Source organism: Stegostoma tigrinum, chromosome 37, assembly GCF_030684315.1.
Source record: "Stegostoma tigrinum isolate sSteTig4 chromosome 37, sSteTig4.hap1, whole genome shotgun sequence".
Classification (NCBI taxonomy): domain Eukaryota; kingdom Metazoa; phylum Chordata; class Chondrichthyes; order Orectolobiformes; family Stegostomatidae; genus Stegostoma; species Stegostoma tigrinum.
The window spans coordinates 23207780-23229970 of NC_081390.1; the positions used below are offsets into that span (position 1 = coordinate 23207780).

General features: G+C 43.8%; 1 protein-coding gene across 1 annotated transcript in view; it reads right to left on the reverse strand.

Moving 5' to 3' along the window:
* The window catches only part of cdh23 (cadherin-related 23), an 807091-nt gene that overhangs the window by 490793 nt on the left and 294107 nt on the right, over positions 1-22191 (reverse strand). The window contains exons 12-13 of the mRNA XM_059640347.1: positions 16421-16570; positions 6752-6910 (exon numbers count right to left, since the gene is read on the reverse strand). Of these exons, the coding sequence (XP_059496330.1) occupies positions 6752-6910; positions 16421-16570 (309 nt within the window). The remainder of the gene's footprint in view (positions 1-6751; positions 6911-16420; positions 16571-22191) is intronic.

Sequence of the window (22191 nt, forward strand, 5' to 3'; positions counted from 1 at the left end):
TAAAACCATCTGTTCATAAAATAATCACAACTGAAAATAATTCTATGTATCTCTCTTATCCACAAAAGAAAAACAAACAAAATTGTGTGGTTATGAGGACTTTGTGAGAGCTCTCATTAAGTGCAAAATTGACAGATCACTTTTGCAACAAACAAGTACACAGTAATGGATACCCGGGAGTGAGATTAGGTGATGCATGGGCTAACAAGCTTCAACTCAAGAATAAAACTGGAACAGTCTGGAACCATCATTTAAAGACAGATGAAAAATTACAGTTTAAAAATGAGCCTCTAGTATATTTTCTAAATAACAATAAGTATTATTAACAATTGGAGTGTTTTGTTGCATTGTTAGAATTGAATAGGCCAACTGTTAGTGCACATAATATCAACAAAACGTGCTGTTATTAATAAACGGCCAAACAATTGGCTGCACTTGGGTGGGGGGGGGCACGAAATAAAGAAATGAAATAAAGCCTATGTTCACATTCTCTTAAAAGAGAAAGAGATACACTGATATCACACTTTTTATGGCCTCAGAATGTCCCAAATAGACAATGAAGTGCATTTGAAGTGTAGTTACTGTTGGAATGTTACTAACATTGTAACGGAATACAAATGTAAAAGCAGATTTGCCTGCAGTTTCTGGGCCACCGACCAAAAGCACATGAATGTCTTGGAGGCACTTTATAGAATCAAGGCCAAGAATGTTCTACAAACAGAGATTCAGATGGACTACATTTGAATCAGTGACAACTTTGAAAGACAACATACTCCATAGATGACACGGAGCCCATAAAGTACATTTCCCACTGCATTAGACCCAGGTTTTGCAGTTTTTGCTACTTATAGAGTCATAGACTCAGGCAGCACAGAAACAGACCTTTCGGTCCAACCAGTGCATGCTGTATGCCTTCACCCGCTGTGTTACCCAGAGGCAGTTGGGGTGACAGGTGATAGTGATGTGGCAGGTTGCTATCAGCTATTGCCTGAGGTAAATTCTAGCCACTTATTCTGGAGTTTATAGCATTGGGCAGGATGCGCATATCCACTGCTATCATAGGAATACAGGGTTTGATTTATAAAAGCCAATGGAATAGGCTGGACTTCTTTCACTGGAGAGTGGGAGGTTCAGGGATGATAATGTAGCGGTTTCTAAAATAATGGGAGGCATGGATTAGATGAATAGCAAAGGTCTTTTCCCGGGGGTGGGGGGAGTTCAAAATTAGAAGGCATACTTTTAAGGTGAGAGGAAAAAGATTAAAAAAAAATGAGGGGCAACTTTTTTACAGAGGTGGTTAGTGTGTGGAATGAACTGTCAAAGGAAGGGGTGGGTGCAGGTACAGTTACAACAGTTAAAATACAATTGCATAAGTACATAAATAGGAAAGATTTGGAGGGATACGCGCCAAACGTAGGCAAGTGGGACTAGTTTAATTTAAGAACATGGTCAGCCTGGACTAGTCAGACCGAAGGGTCTGTTTCTGCACTCTATGGCTCTATGACTCTCTGCTATTCTGAGGCTTCAGTCTTGTTGAAATTGGTCAGGTGAGGTGTAGGCTGCCTGACAGCCACCTGAACAGAACCTGGCAGATTTGGCGCAGGATAATGGCACATTAGAGGACAGGTGGAGCAATGGCAACCCATTTGAGGCCTTTCCTTGAACACCAATGCTACTCCAGGGCCCACTGCAACAGTTCAAGGCTCATTTTTAAAGGGCTTTGTCCTTGCCATCACTGGGGGAACTGGTCAAAGCCTCCACTGCACAGATTCTGACCAGTTCCAACTAGGAGGGTCGCCACCCTCACCAATCTGCTGCAATGAGCCCAAAGGTTTTACATCATTGGATCTGGAAAAGGACTTAGCATTTCAATTGTGCAGGTGTTGTGAACACCTTATGTTAGACCATTTCAAAGTGTAATCTGTTGCAACAGTTCTGTAACAAGAGCAACAAAGGTATTTTTTGATTTCTCCGTACAACGGCGTAGAGTTGCCAGAAGTTGCTGTCCAAGTTACCCTTAATAACAGTGAGCATGGAGTGAGTCTCAGCATTATCCCTACCACCACCTGGGGTAATACATCCTCATTAACACAGCACACTGCAGACAAGCGACTGGCAGTAATACAACAATCACACTGAAATGGTTCACTTCTTCACATTCAAACTGTCGCCACCTAATGCAATAATTATCATTTTTGTTTTGTTTATTTAGTGGGTATGGGTGTCACTAGACGGGCCAACCTTTATTGCCCATCCCTAGTTGCCCCTGAGAAGGTGGCGTGAACTGTCTTCTTGAACCACAGCAATCCATGTCCTGTGGGTTGACCACAATGCCATTAGGGAGGGAATTCCAGGATTTTGATCCAGCAACAGTGAAGGAACGGTGATATATTTCCAAGTCAGGATGATGAATGGCTTGGAATGGAACTTGCAATCATTACTGGTTGGACAGATGGTTTACGATGCAGTGTGATGCTAACGGCGTGGGTTCAGCTCCCATACTGGCTGAGATTACCATGAAGGACTCACTCTCACCTGAGGTATGGTGATCCTCAGGTTAAACCACTACCAGTCCATCTCTCTTTCTAATGGCCCACTGTGATTGTGGCAACTTCACTTCTATTTGGGTAAAAAAAACTCAAGTAGCAGCAAATCACACCAGGATGGCTGATCAGTTTGTGTTCCTTTGTCTTGCAATACCAGGGTCATCCTGTGGTTGCCTCAATATAGTGGCTTGGAATTTGTGATCCCCAACACATGCTCTGAAACAGGACACACACTGAGTTTCCCATTTGAGAAAATACTACCTCTGATACTGCTGCACCACTCTGTCCAATGACATGGCCCAGTCCTGGAGTGGACTTAATCTGACACCAAGTGCACCTTTGGGGCAGGTGGGGTATGAACCCAGACCTTCTGGCCCACTGGTTCAGACACTACCACTGTGCTGAACACAGACAACTTCTAAAATGGACACATGCATTTCAAAATATTTTGCATTTGTTATCAGAAAGCCATCTCTTCAACATGAGAAACCTCTGGAGATGGACTACAATTAGAACAATAATGTAACCTAAATTAGATTCAGTTATAAAATGACTAACCCTGCAAGACAAGGTACAATTATTGCAAATTGCTCTGAAAGGCCATCTGTAGCTCCAATCAGGACAAATTGTTGGAAGGCTTCCACATTGCACACATCAGATTCTTATGGAGTAATAGAAATACATTTCCCACCACTTCCATGTTGAAATATGTCATATTGATGAAGGTTCATAAAACATTGTTATCATTATCTGGAAACTGGAGTTCCGAAGTAGAACTCAATCACATCTCTTTTCAAGTTTGAGGTTAGAGTGTTAAGGGGAGGCTTAAAGTGTTTTTCTGAGTGAGCTTGATGATGCCAATCCATGCCAGTTCACAGTCTGTTCTTTACCTCATTACCCGACTTTAAGATGCCTACCTCATGAATCACACAGCATAGGGAGCTGGAAGTGATCCTCACTGCTGGGATCCCCAAACATTCACATGCAGATGCTATATCTAAAGCCCACATGCACACCACTTCAGATGCTGCAGCCGAGGAATTGACTGTCACACCGTGGGCCTTAAGTCACTGTGCTCAGGACAGAGCCCAGGGAGGGAGGTTAGCTCCTCGGTTTACTGCCTGGGACCTGGCGATACAGATGGAAGAAACTCCACATGCCACCTGAATCCACCATTCTGGGTTGGCACAGCAGCCCAGGTTAGTGGATTGTCCTCTAAATACAATGTGGTGCGGACTGAAGGTCAATAACCTGCTCCCCCACCCCCGAAAAATGGTGCCAGCATCTTCTCACACTGACAGGGCTCTCTGCTCACTCTTACTGTGCCATCGCACTCACCTCTCATTGTGGCGCACAGACTATAACTCTCAACACTGCATGCTTCACGTCTGCTCAAGGGCTCTCCTTCACATCAACTTCCAAATTACCACCATCTGACTATATCCTGCATTACCACTAACGCGTCTTCAATCCCCTCCATTAGTCTTAAACCCTGCCTTTGTCTCATTGTAGGAAGGATTGTGTCCCAACCAGGCCAAGGACGGGCATGACTGCCACTGGGGGAGGTGGCAGGTCTGGGGCAGATATAAGGCTTTTCATGCCATGGGGGAACAATCTTTCATGTGAATGGAGAACACTGCAACCTAGAGGAGGCTCCAGAGTGCTTCCTTTCAGTGATAGCTCTGGATTGTGTTCAGAAATGCCAAGCACAGGCAATGCTTTGCAGTTAGTGTCTCATTACTTTTGTTTCGCTCAAATGACAAGGAGGCAATTAGGGCCAATAATTGCAGGCGGCCATAATCATTCTTGGACAATGCTTGCTGATGCTGTAGACCTGTTGGGCTGAATGGTCTCCTTCTGTGTTGTAACACTTTTGTGATTCTGTGAAGAAGCACAGCTTGCTCTCAGTGGGTGGTATTACTGGATCAGCTGATGTGAGACAAATGTGACTGCCCTTAGTGGTTCAAACAAGTTATCTAGGCTGCTGAAGAAAGGCATAGTAACTAAGTCCACCAAGTCTGCACACACTGGCACCCATTTTGTCTTGCCATGGCACAGCTGACGTTGTGTTGAGGTTGGTGAGGGTTTCCATCTCATGAGTGACTTGCAGGCTGGGACTGAGTCACACCGTCTTCCTGCTCCCTTGGTGCTGCTGTCCCTATGTTTCTCATTCAGCCCCTTTATAAAGCCCTCAACTTTCCCAATTCATCACCCCATCCCCATACTTCCCCCTGAGCCCATGGCTTTGTAAATTACCACATACTTGTCTATAAAGAGGCGAGAGTGATAGTGGCTGGTGAAACCCCCTGCCCTCAGCTCCCGGTCACCTCTTACGCTCCAAGAGACCCTACTTTTCTATCTTGAATTGCCCCATTTGCTGTAATCACTTCCTCAATGATTAAGTCCTGCTTCCTGAGGAAGCTTAGCAAATTTGGCAAGTTCATAAGGACTCTCATCAACTTTTACAGATGCACCACATCCTTGGTTATACTTCCTTCCAACCTCTTCTGTTCGGGAGAAGATACAGAAGCTTGAACACACTCACCAACAGATTCAAGAAAAGTTTCTTCCCTGCTGTTAATAGACTGCCAAATGGACCTCTCTAATTTCAAATCGAATGTTAATCTTGCTTCATGGACCTCTTGTGCAGCTATAACCTTGTATGCCTCACTCAGTCTAAACACCCTATGATCTGTATGTCCTTGTTTGATATGATCTGCCTGTACTGCTCACAAAACAAAGCTTTTCACTATATCTAGCTACATGTGACAACAATAAATTAAATCAAATCAAAGCCCAGCTCCAGACATGAAACTCCTATTTTTCCTCGGATTGATGCATATTCCCAGGATCTGGATATGAGAAATAGCTCCAACTGATTATGATCCATAATTATGACTGAACTATTTGTATTCCTGGACTGATGCCCTTGTTAAAGTGCAAAATAGATTTTGTTTCCCCTGTTGTGTTAAAAAACGTCCACATTGTTTTGTTAAAAATAATTGGCAGGCTCTTGTCAACATGTTCAGTGACTGGCCACCACAGAAACCAAATTACAAAGATAAATCTGATGGTCTATCAAGTCAGGTTTCTCTCTGGGATTAGACTTGTCAATTACTTCCATCAACTGGGATCACAACAATTGAGCTACACCCTCTTATTATGTGCAGCAATTAATAAGTGCAAAATTTTGGAGAGAATTATTCATATCTCTCAATACTGAGCCTTTCAGTACACAAATGTACAACATGAGCAGACTCCTCCAAACATGTACTAAAGACGAATCCCAAACCGTGCTGGCTGATGCGGTGGCCTAGTTAAATAAAGTGGAACAATTCAGTTCTTTCATTTGAGCTTACTCACAGCACCCATCATTTAAAACATAACAGTTAGGAGCAGGGAGAGGCCATTCAGCCATTCTAGCCAGCTTCACTTTTTAATACAATCACAGTTGATGTCAGCTCAGCCTCAACTCCACTTTCCATCCTATCCAGCCTTTCTTTATAACTGAAACCTTCCATACCCAGCAACATCCTGGCAAATCCCCTTTGAACCGTCTCCAGCTTTATAATATTCTTCTTATGTCTGGACTTGATCTAGTGAAACCTCCTCTGAGCTGCCTCCAATGCAACTACATTCCTCCTCAAGTAACAGGACAAAAACTGTATGCAATACTCCAGGTACAGTCTCCTTGGTGCCTTGTACAATTGCGGCCACACGTTCCTAATTTTATATTTTATTTTGTTAGCAATTAATGCCAAAGTTCTATTTATTTTCCTTATTACCTGCTACACCTGTATATTGGGTTTCTGCCATTCATGTGTGAGAACGTTCTGAGGTTTCTCTTCATTTAGATAATAAGTTGCCTTTCTATTCCTGTTATTTAAATGGATAGCCTCACATTTATTTAGTAAACGATTATCAAAATTGCCCATCTCCTTCCCATTTCCACACAAACAGTTATACAGATTAAACCGAGGCATGTTACCTGTAAATTCATATTCACGGGATGCCGCAAACAGCATTTCTTAATCTATCTGACACATGTCACAAGAATGATCACTGACCACTTGAGGGATGATGACATGCAAACAACACTGGTGTCACATTTTGCTGACTGCCATGACATTATCTCTCAGCTGCTGGTGGGAAAGGTTTAGATCTGTGGGTCAGGGAGAAATGCACAGTTGTAAAAGAGTCCTTACCACAATACTAACGACGATGAGTCCAACAGACGCATTCTCAAACAAGCTCACGTTGTATAGCGATTGGCTAAATACTGGCCTGTTATCGTTTTCATTGATTAGGTCAATCTTGACACGAGCAAAGCCAACATGATCGGAGGATGTCTCGTTTGCAAAAATCTGTTGCCAAAATGAAAGTAAAGGAAGAGTTTGGGTGGACTTGGAGAGAATATAGTTACATTACATAATGTAAAAACTTCAAAATAAATAGCATGCAGCATTCAAGACAAGAGTTTGTTCTACATTCATGAAGCTTGCATGTATTCTACTAGAACATATACCAGCTAATGTTTCATAATGTACTTTACAGATAGGAACAAACTAAAATTCTCTCTCTTCCTGTCACCAGCTTATTCATTTCTTTCCTCTGTTTGTCCTTTCTATCTGTTTATGCTGCATTATTTCTTTATGGCTAACCTTTTCTCCCCATTCGTTCTGTAATGGCATCCTATTGTCTCCCTTTTCTGCACACTCCCCGTTACCACGTTATGGTTGATCAATTACTAACTATTGCATTATTGAAGACGTGGGAGACAGTAAGGAACATGGGTGTATATGATACCCACCACCATCCAAACCTCAATGGGCAGGAGAGAACTAGCCATGGGTTGGACAGAGAGGCATGAAACATACCTCTTGGTTGCATCTACTACTTTATGACCATAGGACCATAAGAAATAGGAATAACAGTAGGTCGTTCAGTCCCTCGAGCCTACTCCACCCTTCAACAGAATCATAGCTGATCCAACATTCCTAATGTCTTTTCTTCCTTGGGTGTCTCAGGAAATTTGCCATGTCCATAAGGTCCCTCACCGACTCGTCAGAGGCACCATCAAAAGCATATTGTCCAGGCGTGTAATGGTCTGGTATGGTAACTGCTCTGCCCAGGACTATAAGAAACGACAGAAGGTGGTGCGCACAGCCCAGACCATCAAAGAAGCCAACCTTCCATCCATGGACTCTATTTACACAGCTCACTGCCGAGGACAGGCGACCAACATCAAAGACCCAGCATACCCTGGTGATGCTCTCCTACAACCTCTTCCGTCAGGTAGAAGTTACAGAAACCTGAACACGCGCGCCAGCAAGATCAGAAACAGTTTCTTCCGGGCCATCATCAGATTGATGAATGGACTCTGTAGCCTCAAGTAATGCTGACCTCACTAACATTGGTCTTGCCGAGTGCATGCCCTGTGCAACGTAACTTGTATGTATCTGTCTAAGTCTTTTTGATCTGCACATCCTTGCTTACCATGATCTGCCTGTACTGCTCATAGACATAGATTGTTCACCATACTTTGGTACATGTGACAATCAATCAATCAATCAAATGAGCCTCATGTTCGAGAGAGGTGGATATTTCAAGAAAATATTTAAAACTGGTGTTAATTAAGAGCCTGATATAAAATTCATTAATTTCACTATAGAATATAATGACTTTCTTGACAGCTGCTGAAATCACAATTTATAACAAAAAATGCAAAGTTTATTCAACTGTTTTCTTCAAATTATGAGTACATAATTCTAGCATTCACAAAGAGAATGGAGACTCTGTTATCTTTTTATTAAGAAAAGCAGTATTTTACCATATCTGAAAACCCAACTCTTGTTGAATGGCAGAATGGGCTCGAGGATTTGAATCTTGTTCTGGTGTTGATGTTTCTAGAAACTGAGGATGACCACACCTGAGATGCTGTACCTGCATCGCCGTGGTTTATGTGACACACCGAGTAATGCAAATGTGCAACGTCCATTGAATAAAACCTGGCTTTATCAAAAGTTTAGGTCAAGTTATGTTCCAGGTGAGGCCTACAGGAAAACAGTGGTGATCACTCCATCCCATCTGATACAGTAGGGTTTGAGTTGTTTTGTATTCATTCACAGGATTCACATTTATTTCCCGAATAACGGTCAACCACATTGCTGTGGATCTGGAGTCACATGTCAGCCAGATCAGGTAAGGATTGGCGCCTTCTCCATATGAGTTTTTTGTAGGATCTGTACCATGTGGCAACAGGCCATTCAGCCCATTGAATCCACACTGACCCCCTGAAGAGCATCCCAACCAGACCTACCCTCTATCCTATCTCTGTAGCCCTGCATTTCCCATGGCCAATCTAGCTAACATGCACATCTTTGGATTGTGGGAGGAAACTGCAGCACCTGGAAGAAATGCACACAGACAGGAGAATGAACAAACTCCAAACAGACAGTCACCCGAGGGTGGAATTGAACCTGAGTCCTTTGTATTGTGAGGCAGCAGTGCTAACCACTGAGCCTTCCACTTAAGTGACAATTAACAGCGGTTTTACGGTCACCATTAGACCCTTTATTCCAGATATTTTGTTGAATTCAAATTACACCATTAACCATGGTGGGATTTGAAATGGGGTCCCCAGGGCATTACCTGGGTCTCTGGATTAACAGTCCAATGATAATACCATGAGGCTGTTCCCTTCCCCAGAAAGCAGTGAGAAGCATTGCTGAATTGTAGCCCCACAGGTTGTACCAAGGAACCAGGGGAGAAGATCTGGGCTTTCCTGCTCCTTTGATGCTGCCTGGCCTGCTGTGTTCCTCCAGCTCTACACTTTGTTATCTCAGAAGATGTGGTCTTCCCTTTGGCTCTTCAGAAGGGCACGAGTGGAGTAATTAGACATTTGGAAGTTCCACATATATTATCAACATTACCACACCCTGAAACACTGGGAACTGGCAGCTGAAAGTCAGCGTTTGTTTACAGAATATATAATTGACTGCATTTTAACTTCTGATTACTTCCTTTGATATATGAATGGAAATGATTTGAATGTTCGGCAAGTTTCCATTATCTTGGTAACGGGATCTGAAGACACAGAGTACTTTTTTCCTAATTGAGACCCAAAGGCATAAATGTTTACGCTTGAGTGTGCGAAAAAAAAATTAACAATCTCTCTACAAAATATTAAAGTCCATGTAAAGCTAATTTAGCTCAAGGCCATAAATCTTCAGAAAATAGCTGACAAATTAGGAGCTCAGAATGCACACTAGTGACAGAAATAAAAATGGGAAGTGCTGGAGTAGCTCAGCAGGTCTGGCAGCATCAGTGGAGAGAGAAGCAGAGTTAATGTTTCAGGTCGAAGACCTTACATCAGAAGAAAGATTAAAAAAGCAGTGGTTTTAGGCAGCATAATGGGGTTGGGTGTAATATGAATGAATGGGAAGGCCTGTGATAGGAAGGGAGAAGGATGCATTAAATGAAGGAGGAGTTCGGAATGGGTGTTGTAAAGGAATCAAAGGGTGCCTACAGCAGCTGTGTATGACAGAATGACATACAATCATCTGAAAGGAACTACAGAATAACAAAGCTAAAACCTTTTCTTTATTCATTTATGGGATGTGGGTGTCACTGGCTGGGCCAACATTTTATTGACAAATCTCTCATTGACCTTGAGAAGGTGCTGCCTTCTAGAATTGCTGCAGACTCTGGGGTATATGGGTTGGGGAGGGAGTTCCAGGATTTTACTCAGTGACACTGAAGGAACAGTGATGTATTTCCAAGTCAGGATGGTGAGTGGCCTGGATGGGAGCTTGTTCCTATGTATCTGCTGCCCTTGTCCTGCTTGATGGAAGTGGTCATGTGTTTGCAAAGAGCTGTCTAAGGAACCTTGGTGAATTTCTCAGCGCACCTCATGGATGGTACATACTGCTGCTAAAAACAGAAATAAAATAGATGCAGGGACTCTGGCACAAGACTACTGAACTCAAAGTTGAATCTAGAATAATTCCTAACTTTGCACAAATTCTCTGTACTTAAATCCCAAATAAAAACAAAGCATATTTACAGATTGAATAACAGACGAAGCCTTTCCATGGGTCTAACTGGAACGGGTTCAAATTGAACAGTGGAGTCAGATGAATAAATTATTGATAAACAGCTGAATAAAGCTGTCGGAGGTGCACAGTACAGGGCTTAATTTCTAGAAGTACAGAATTCAAAAGTAAGTTGAACTTTATTGATCTCTTTCTGCACCTTCTCTGCTGCTGTAACATTGTGTTCTGCACTCTGTTCAGTCTCCCTGCTGTATTTGATGGTACGTTCTGCCGGTATAGCACAGAAGACAATACTTCTCACTGTATCTCAAAAGATGTAACAATACTAATACCAATACTAATCATTAACAATAAAGCCTTGAGTAGTGAGAATCTCAAAAGTGCTGTATGTAGCTTTGTCTTCTTATATTATAAAGAAAAGAGAAAAGCACAAACCAGGAGCAAAAATGATTTGCATTGGTGATACCTGAAGTGAGAAGATATAGTTTCAGTAAAGTCTCAACAGACTTGAACTCAGGACTTGTGGGCAGATGGAGAAAAACAGAGTTAACGTTTCAAGTACAGCCTCAGTCTTCCCTGGAAGAGATATGCAGATGAAGAAGAGTGGAGGGAGGAAGGTGTGGATGACAGACACCAGCCTGGAGTGGATGGGCTGCATGGCCTGTTTCCATACTTGAAGGTTCTATGTCTCACTGCTGTACAGTCTCCAGATTGTTTAGTGCACAACTTCAATTACAGAGCTATCAAAGGATTGTAAGATTATTAAGACCTCAAGTTATCTCCTTTCCAGGGCTTTACAAGAAAAATCTACCTCTATCCACATCATTACACTGCTTGACGAGGCAATTATAAACACATGCAAACAAGCATTCAGTGCACATATGGCCTCATAATATTGGTCAATGAAGGATCTCTGCTCTATTAACAATAAGAGTCTGCTTAGACTTGTTTGCTTTATAAATAAGAACAATTAAGCTGTGCTATGTCTTAACAGCGACATGCCATAAAGACAGTAACACTGTTAAAAACTAAAGGAACAATTAAGAAACTCAAAGCAAAACAAGCCACGAATGAAGAAAGTATCAATGCAAGTTCGTACATGAGTACACCAGCAACTTTTATTTGACAAATGTAGCAGACATCTTCAACACAGCACAATCCAAAAGCATGGGATAAATGGTCAAGTGATAGGTTTCTGGTGGAATTGGATTTTTAAACATTTTAAAATTCATTGACAGGACAAGGGCATCACTGGCTAGGCCAGCATTTATTGCCCATGCGTGATTGCCCAGAGGGCAGTTGAGAATCAACCACATTATAGTGAGTCAGGTGTCACATATATGTTAGACCATGTAAAGATGGCAGTTTCAGATTAAGTGAACCGGGCGGGTTTTCCTGACAATCGATAATGGTTCCATGGTTATCATTCGACTCTTAATTCCAGATCTTTATTGAATTCAGATTCTACCAATGTGCCATGGCAGGGTTCAAACCTGGCTCCCCAGGAAATTAAGAACAAAAACAGAAGTTGCTTGGAAACCTCAGCAGGTCTGGTAGCACCTATGAAGGGAAATCAGAGTGAACATTTCGGGTCCAGTGACCCTTCCTCAGAATGTTGGGTCACCAGAACCGAAACGTTAACTCTGATTTTTCTTCACAGATGCTGCCAGATCTGTTGAGCCTTTCCTGCAATTTCTGTTTATGTTCCTGATTTACAGCATCCACAGCTCTTTCATTTTCCCCAGAAAATTACCTGGATCTCTGGATTAGCAACCCAGCAATAATATCACAAGGCCACTGCCTCCCCTGGCTATGAGCAGAATGTGATCAAAGACAGCTGGAAAGCACCCTCTTCCCCTGTGAGCATTGCAAAGGAGTCATAAACATCATTTTACTTGTGACATTGGAAGGGAACATTGCAACTTCTCGCATTCCAGTTGCCTGAGATTTATTGTCAGATGGCTCTGTGCAGCAAAATACCGAGGCGGTGGGGGGAGGTCATTCACAAACAATTTATCAAGTTTCCTGATTGAATGATATCTGAGCATAGAGCTGGTCTCGAAAACTCATTGCTTCAGATCGCGAGTGACATCCTTTTCATTCAGTACCGTGATGCCACTTGAAGGTAACAAGCCAGAGCACCAGATCAGAGCTGGTACACACTCCAGCAGAATGTAAATTGCTGTCTAATGAGATTTTGCATTGTGCACACACTTCATTCTGCTGGCATTTAGTTTAGCAGCTGTGGTGGTGGAAAATGGGCAGTCTGTACGATTACTTTGTACCAGGGTGACATGATAGCTCACAGCAATTCACAATACAAACAAAGTCACCGCAATCGGTGTCGGAAGCAGGCATTGTATTATCTCCAAGCGTCTGAATTAAGATTCAATTCTGAATATTAAATTTCTCCCAGTTTGTTTTCCCTGTTATTTCACACCTTCCAGTTATGTTTGCCTGATATAATCGTCCTGGTAGACGGTTGAGCTATTTTTAAACCTTGAGTTTTTGTGGACGTGTGCTCTGCACAGTCTGAATCTCTTCACCCCCTTGTTTCTACTTGGGTTGTGAGGATCGAGGAATCTCTTTTACAAGGACCAGCTAAGCTGCTATTTTCTGGAGGCTGGGTAGAAGCAGCAGAATTCCTCAGATATCTCCCTCGGAGCAACTCAGTCTCAGATGCTGCTGGAGTAGTATCAGAGGGGATGGATTGTGCATTCCATCACTGCTTGGCAGAGTATCCAAGTCTTGATCTTGGCTTGATGTCCCTGATGATCTGAAGGTCAACTACGTGCGGGCTGAGTAAAGGCAAGGTGAGACATGGCGAGGGCTGATTCTCATTGTTTGTGCTCTCAGTAGGGTGGCCCGTTGACTGGAGGTCACCTCAGTGAATGGTAGGTCAACTGGGCAGGGTGCCAGAACACTGCTTGAATGTCTGCAGAAATATATTTTGGTGTGAAGCAAACAGCTTCAGGAGAGGAGAGGCATGCAAAAAGATACTCATGAAAAATGCAAAAGTGCCGTGATCAAGACTCCAAACAATTCCAGCTTACATTCTGATTCCATTTTCTCTCCGCTGGTACGGACTGCCCTGCTAATCTACTCACTTCCGGTCTGAGTGGTCTCCTTTTCACCAAGCATGTTTAATCCATGTACGCCTCCAAATTTCCACTGGGACAGCTGGCAAACTCTCACCTCCACTCACCAACAGCCTCATAAGTAACATCCGTCCACCGTCCTCAGTTCGGCCCAGTGCACCTAACTGTGCTCAATTGCCCTAAGTGGCGAGTGGCAGGCAATGAACTGCCCCCGCCAAAGTATTCTCACAGAGTCATACAGTCATACTGCACACAAACTGACCCTTCGGCCCAACAAGTACAGACTGACAGTAATCCCAAACTAAACTAGCCCCACCTGCCTGCTCTTGGCCCAAATGCCCCCAAACCTTGCCTATTCATGAACTTGTCCAAATGTCTTTTAAACACTGTAACTGCACCCACATCCCCCATTTCCTCAGGAAGTTCATTCCACACGCAAGCCACTCTCTGTGTTAAAATAGTTGCCCCTCATGTCCTTTTTACTCTTTCCCCTCGCATCGCAGGGTATTCTTTGAACCTCACATAGGTCGGATTGAAAGCATCTGTCCCCCTTAGTTGAAGGGTCAATAATAAGGAGGCAACATTTTAAAGAGAAAGCCAGGACAGATCCTGAATGCATTCTCACTGCGTGAAAACTGTCCCACTATAAGGCTTTCCTCCCTTTTCCATTGCTATTTATTTTGATCTGCTCCGTAGGAACCTCCTTTCGGAGGGGCTGTTTTCTTGGGAGCAGAGAAGGCTGAGGGGGAATCTGGGTGGCACTGTGGCTCAGGGGCTAGCACTGCTGCCTCACAGCACCAGGAACCCGGGCTCAATTCCAGGCGCAGGCAACTGTGTGGAGTTTGCACATTCTCCCTGTGTCTGTGCGGGTTTCCTCCCGGTGCTCCGGTTTCCTCCCACAGACCAAAGATGTGCTGGTTAGGCTGGATCAGCCATGCTAAATTGCCCGTAGTGTCGAGGGATGTGCAGGTTATGTGGAGTAGCCTTGGGAAATGCTGGGTCACAGGGAAATGGTAGGGGGCTAGGTCTGTCTGGGATGCTCTTTGGAGGGATCAGTGTGGACCTGAAGGGCAGAATGGCCTGTTTCCACACTGTCGGGATTCTATAACTGTTCTCCTTAGTTGAAAGGTCAATAACAAGGGAGTATAATTTTAAAGTAAAAGGCAGAAGGTTTAGGGGTGATTTGAGGAAAAACCTATTCACCTAGAAGGTGATGGGGTTCTGGAATACATGGTCTGAGAAGGGAGTTGTGGAAGGAAACCTCACGACTTTCAAAAAAGGTACTTGAATGTTATGACGCTTCAAGTATTCATCCAAGGCTATGGGCCTGGTGCCAGCAAGCAGGACTGGTGTAGCTAGTACTGCATTTTGGGTGGTATAGCTTGAGGGGGCAAAGGGCCTCACCTGTACTGTACGATTCTACGATTCACAAAAAGGTTGGAGGAGCTGGAAAACAACACTTTTTGTTTTGTTTCAGATTTCCAGCAGCATTCTATATTGCATTAATCCCGATAACTTCCCCATCCCCCCATTCCAATATCTCTACTGATCAATAAATAGAAAGCACGTGAAGAAAACAAAGAACCTCAGTTTTCTTTCAAACTCAATACATTTCTTTTCTCTGCTGGGTAGAAAAAAAACTGTTCTGGAGATAAATTTGACTCCTGGAGAGGTGACATCTCTGTGAGCCATGGGAAACAATCCCCTCTCAGGGGACGGCGATGAATAAAAGCCAAAATGCAGCAGGTGCTGGAAATCTGAAACAGAACCCCTCAATCCGCGTACCACACTCGAAACATTAACCAAAACATAAAATCAGCAGGTCTGCAGCATCTGTGGAGATACAGGGCAGAGTTAATGTTCGATTCCCCGTCAGGGAACATTGATTTTTGTGGGGAGGCAATGACCTAGTGGTATTATTGCTGGACTATTAATCCAGAAACTCGGCTCATGCTATGGGGACATGGATTGAAATCCCACCATGACAGCTGACAAATAAAGAATCTTGAATGAAGGGTCTAATGATGACCATGAACCCATTGTTGATAATTGGAAAAAAACTATCTGGTTCACTAATGTCCTTTGGAGAAGTGTAGTGATTGCAAGCAATGGATTTTATCGACTATAGGATCCTTCATTGCGGCTGTTAACTTGGGCCAATCAGGGAGCCCTGGCTGATGGATATAAATAGGGGATTGAGAGTCTCCTCACTTTTGGGACTGACTGAGCTGGTTGGTCACAGCCAGAGGTACATGTAAATAAAGGGTGACCTGGTGCTGGGATACTATCCTCTGTGCAGTTACCTCATGAAGGAAAGTGCGATCCTTATGTGGTCTGGCCTACATGTGACTCCGACCCACAGCAATGGGGTTGACACTTAACTGACCTCTGGGCAATGAGGGATGGGCAATTAAGTGCTGGTTTGGCTGGAGATGACCACATTCCATGAGTGAATTAAAAAAATGATGTTTGGGTCCAGTGACACTTCTTGAGAACTCAGAATGAAGCGTTAAGTCTGTTTCTTTCTCTATGGGTGCAGCCAGGCATGCTGAGATCTTCCAGCATTCTTGGAGCTTTGTGGGGTTTTAATGGAGTCCAGCCACAGACCAGCCAGTAAACTGCTGAACAAGGCTCTAGGGACCAAACTGACCTTCCCCTTATGTTGTAGTAAGAGAGAAAATAAAAAATCACACCTGAAATGGAGTCTAATCAAACAACTTACCGAGAATTCATAGTGAGCGATGTGCTCAAAATCTAGAGGCAGTGCCACTCGCACCCGGACGTCGACCTTCCCCTGGCCTGATGTTGGAGAAATGGTAAAATGCTCAGAGTTATTTCCCATGAGCTGGATGTCAAACATGCTGTTGGGTGCCTGGAAAGGGAAGAGAAATGAAAATTACATATTTCTCTTCCAGCAACAACTTAGGGTGGCAGAAAGTTAGCACGGAATCATAGAGATGTATAGCACAGAAACTGGTCCTTCAGTCCGAATTGTCCATGCCAACCAGATATCCTAAATAAATCTATTCCCATTTGCCAGCATTTGGCTCATATCCCTCTAAACCCTTCCTATTCATGTACCCATCCAGATGCCTTTTAAATGTTGCAATTGTACCAGCCTCCACCACTTCTTCTGGCAGCTCATTCCACACACGCACCACTCTCTGCTGGAAAACCTTATCCCTCAGGTCCTCTTTAAATCTTTCCGTTCTCGCCTTAAATGTATATCCTCTACTTTTGGACTCCCCTGCCCTGGGGAAAAGACCTTGGTTACTCACTCCATTCATGCCCCTCATGATTCTATAACCTCTATAAGGTCATCCCTCAGTCTCCGATGTTCCAGGGAAAATGGGCCCAGCCCATTCAGCCTCTTGCTGTAGCTCAAACCGTCCAGACCCAGCAAAATCCTTGTAAATCTTTTCTGCACCCTCTCAAGTTCAATAACATCCTTCCTATAGAAGGGCAACCAGAATTGTACACAGTATTCCAAACAAGGCCTCACTAATCTCCTGTACAGCTGCAACACGACCTCTCAACTCCTACAGTCAAAGCAATGACCAGTGAAGGCAAGCGTACTAATTGCCATCACCACCCTTTCTACATGTGCTGCCACTTTCATGGAATTATGCATCGACAGCCCTAGGTCCCTTTGTTCAGCGACACTCCCCAGGGCCCTACTGTTTACTGGATAAATCCTGCCCTGGTTTGCTTTACCAAAATGCAATACTTCACATTTGTCTAAACTCCATCTGCCGCTACTTAGCCCATTGACCCCTCTGATCCAGATCCTGTTGTACTCTGAAGTTACTTTCATCGTTGTCCACTGCATCTCCGACTCTGGTGTCATCTGCAAACTAACCATACCTCCTAAACTCACATCCAAACCATTGATATAAATGACAAAAAGCAGCGGACCTTGCACTGGCCCAGATTGAACACAAATCAAAAGTCTGTCTGACAGCTAGGGAGATAAGAAGGGTAGGGGGTGACACAGAGGGAGTGACCCAAAATGATTTCAGAGATATGCAACATAATAGCACAGCTTAACAGCACATAATCAGAGTTCTACAGAAACTAGTTTAAAAAACCATCACAAAAAGGTGTACAATTTCATGCATGGAACGCTGCTAATGGCTAAATGGTCTGATTGTGTCTGTATGCAGTGACAGGGCCCTTCACCATGGGCAGCTCAGACTATGAAGAGACTGACTCCATCATCAATGAGAATTGCTATTTTATCAACAGCAGCGAGCAAGCTGGCTCTCAGGGTGGAGCTGCAAATCACCAACACACACATGCACGTTATACACACACACACACACCATGGCACACACACACACACACAATGATTCTCTCTCTCTCTCATACACGCACACACACCATGACACAACACGCACAGTGATTCCCTCCCACTTACACACATACATACACACGCGCACACACACTCACGCACAGCCTGAGTTCAATGAAAAGCAATTGCTCTGATCTTCTCACTGCAGGTGTCTCCCATCTCCTTCAAACCAAAGCTGAATGCCTATTGTGACTTCCCAACTTACCCTGCCTTGCCCCCATCTCACACAGAGAGCACCAGCCATAGATATCTCCTTTGGCCCCATCTACCTCACTGAACCCCACCCATACTCACCAAACCCAAGCATCCACCGAGCCCAATCACCTAACTGCCCATTTCCCCTTCCCCAGACTAACCCGTCCCTCCATCTACTACATACTCCACTGCTCATACCCTCCCCAAACTTCACCTTACAGAAATCTGTGAGAACCGCGGATGCTGGAAATCAGAAACAAAAGCAGAAATTTCTGGAAAGCACTCAGCAGGTCCTCAGTTGGGACACTAGGCCCAAAATGTTAACTGTTTTTTTCTCTTCACAGGTGCTGCCAGACTTGCTGAGGTTTTCCGGTAATTTCTGTTTTTGCTCTGACCTTACAGTGGCCTTGCCGAATCCAAATCTATTCTCAATTTCACTAAATTGCAGCAGCCACTACATTTAATAAAAATGACTGTGAAGCAATTAAGGATGTCCTGAGGCTGTCAAAGTGCTGTGTCAATTTAAATTTTGTTACTCGATTTCTGAAAACATTAGACTTTTCCCACCTCACTGGAAGAGGGGACTACTACAACAATTCATGCCTGGTCTGTTACGGTCTACAAAGATCCATCAAGCGTAGAAATACCCCTGAGGAGATAAAGGTAGAGGCAAGATCACCTTCGTCCCAGAGGACTGCTCCCTCATTTGAGAGAGATGACTTGTGGGTGATTTAACCTGATTGTCACCATATCTCAGGTGAGGGGAGAGGTTGAGAAGCAGAGTCCTCATGGTAACTTCAGCTGGTGTAGGAATTAAACCCATCATACCTAACCATCCAGCCAACTGAGCTAACTGGAGGAAGGCACAGGCTGGTGCATGGAATTCCATGCACGATGAGTTCGTAAACCCAGGAGTCCCACCATGGAAGTGCTTCCAAGCATCAGGAGTGAAAGACATTGAAGGGTAGCAGCAATGACTGGCTGACAATATGTCATGCCTGCTCCCCATTTCTATGGAGACAAAGTATGCAACAGCGGGCAGAGAAATTCATCAGGAAATACTTTGGGAGAGCTGGAGGAGCATACTTTGAAAAGGAAAATCAGGAAAATAGACAAGAGGACTCTATTTTTGTGAAATTTTGAAAAATATCACATGTCCCCCTTCTGGTATGGGTTGCACATTTTTTTTGCCAAACTAAACACACATCAGACATGATCCTGGCAAGTTCTCTATCTCTCATGTTCCCTGCTCCAAGTAAAGCTACAGAAAGAATCATTAGACTTTTGCTATTTCTGTTGCTGGTGTCTGACTTGAATTATTGCTTAAATTCCAAACACTGGAATGATCAATTGGATTCAACAAGCTTGTGGCTTATCACTGTTTGATGGGCGAGGATATCGATTTTGTTTTCTCTTCTCCTTTCAATCTGCTTCTCGGTGCATTGTCATCCATTCCGCAGCAAATTAATTTTTACTTGAAGCGATCCACAACTGAATGCCTGCACAGCTGCCTGCAAAGTTGAAACCAAATTTCCAAATGGCCACGCAAACAAAGAGCCTTCTGTCTGGGGCAGAAGTGAGCAAAACTCTCTGTCTCAAAATTAACATCTGAATGGTTTGAACCTTTATTGGTCGGGCCTGTCATAATTACATCCCATCACCAGCACTGATGGCCCCTCACAGTCAAGAGTCCTTCTCTTCCAATCTCAGGGTGAGTCCATGGGGGCAGACTAATGGGGCTACCGCAGGCTCTGTTATACTTGGGGCAAAAGGTGTTGGGGCGGGGGGTGTGTTCCTGTGGCACCATGCTCCTTGCGCTGTTTTCATCTGGCTTCTGCATATCACCCCCCTTGGCAAACCCCGAGGTGCTCGACACATTCCCGGATGCTCCTCCTCCAGATTGGATGGTCTTGAGTCAGTGACTCCCAGGTGTCTGTGGGAATGTCCATTTTCCCAGTGAGGCCTTGGGGGTATCACTGGAACGCTTCCTCTGCCCACCTGGGGCTTGCTGTTTCAAAGGTAGGAGTACAGCACCCACTTTTGGATTCTCGTGTTGGTCAAGTAGATGACGTACCCACCCCATTGTAGCTAATTACACCTAATTAATTACATCCAATTCAGTAACAGAGCGCCAAAACATGTAAATGTTTTAGTCAGGGTCTAAGTAGTTTCAAAAGGCCATTCTGAAGAAGGGAGACAGGACCTGAAAATAGTAACTCTTTTTCTCTCTCCACAGATGCTGCCAGACCTGCTGAGGTTTCCCACCAATTTCTTATTCTGTTTCAAAACGGTTGCAAACAAGTTCAGCATGATTCTGTTCTTCTCCACAGGCCATAGTGGGGCTCAAAATTGAAAGACCATAAAACAAAGGAGCAGAAATTAGGCAATTCAGCCCATCGAGTCTGCTCTGCCATTCAATCATGCCTGATAAGTTCTTTAACCCCATTCTCCTGCTTTCTCCCCATTACCCTTGATCCCCTTATAATCAAGAACCTATCTATCTCAGTCTTAAATGTAGTCAATGACCTGGACTCCACAGCTTTCTGCGGCAGTGAATTCCATAGATTCACCACTCTCTGGCTGAACTTGTTTCTCCTTATCTCTGTTCTATAAAGGGCCTTCCCTTTACCCTAAGGCTGTGCCTTTAGGTCCTAGACTCTCGTACCAATGGAAACATCTTCCTAACACCCACTCTGTCCAGACATTCAGTATTCTGTAAATTTCAATTAGATGACTCCACATCCTTCTAAACTTCAGACAACAAATCTTTTATCTATGCTAGCACCTTGCCTCTAACACCGTGGGCCCTTGTCTTACTCAGCAACCTCCTGTGTGGCACCTTGTCAAAGGCCTCTTTGAAGTCCAGGTAGCTAACATCCATTGGATCTCCTTGGTCTACCCTGCTAATTACTTCCTTGAAGAATTCTAACAGATATGTCAGGTATGATCTCCCCTTGATGAAACCATGCTGACTTCACCTTGCTTTACTATTCACTTCCAAATAGTCAGAAATCTCATCCTTTACAATGGACTCCAAAATCTTATCCACAACCCAGCTTCGGCTATTTGGCCTGTAATTTTCCATCTTTTGCCTTACTCCCTTTTTAAACAGGGGTGTCACGCTAGCGATTTTCCAGTCTTCTGGGGCCCTCCCTGACTCTAGTGATTCCTGAAAGATCACAACTAATGCTTCCGCTATCTCCTCAATTACCTCCTTTAGAACTCTGGGGTGTAGTCCATCTGGTCCAGGTAATTTATCCACCTTCAGGCCAATCAGTTTTACCAGCACCTACTCCTTGGTGATGGCCACCATACTCAGCACTGCCCCCTGACTCTCTTGAATTTTTGGGATTTTACTCATGTCTTCCTCTGTGAAGACTGACGCAAAGTAACTATTCAGTTCCTCAGTTATTTCCTTGCTCTGCACTATTATCTCTCCACTGTCATTTTCCAGCCATCCTATGTTCACTTTTGCCTCTCTTTTGCTCTTTATATATCTAAAGAAACTCTTATAGCCTTCATTTATATTACTGGCTAGTTTACCCTCATATTTAATCTTCTCTCTCCTTATTTCTTTTTTTTGTTGCCCTCTGTTGGTCTTTGTAAGCTTCCCAATCCTCTGGTTTCCCACTGCCTATTGCCACATTATATGCTTTCTCTTTTGGTTTTATGCTATCCCTGACTTCCCTCGTCAGCCATGGTTGCCGTCTCCTCCCTGTACCATGGTGCTTTTTCCTAAGAATGAATTTTTGCTGCTTCTCCTCATAATTACTCCCAGAAACACCTGCCTTTGCTGTTCCACTGTCTTGCCTGCTAGGCTTCTCTTCCAGTCGATTCTGCCCAGCTCCTCCCTCATACCTCTGATTCTATCTTCACCGTCTCAAATTGCAGAGTAAATTCTATCATATTATGATCACTGCTTCCTAAGGATTCCTTTATGTTAAGCT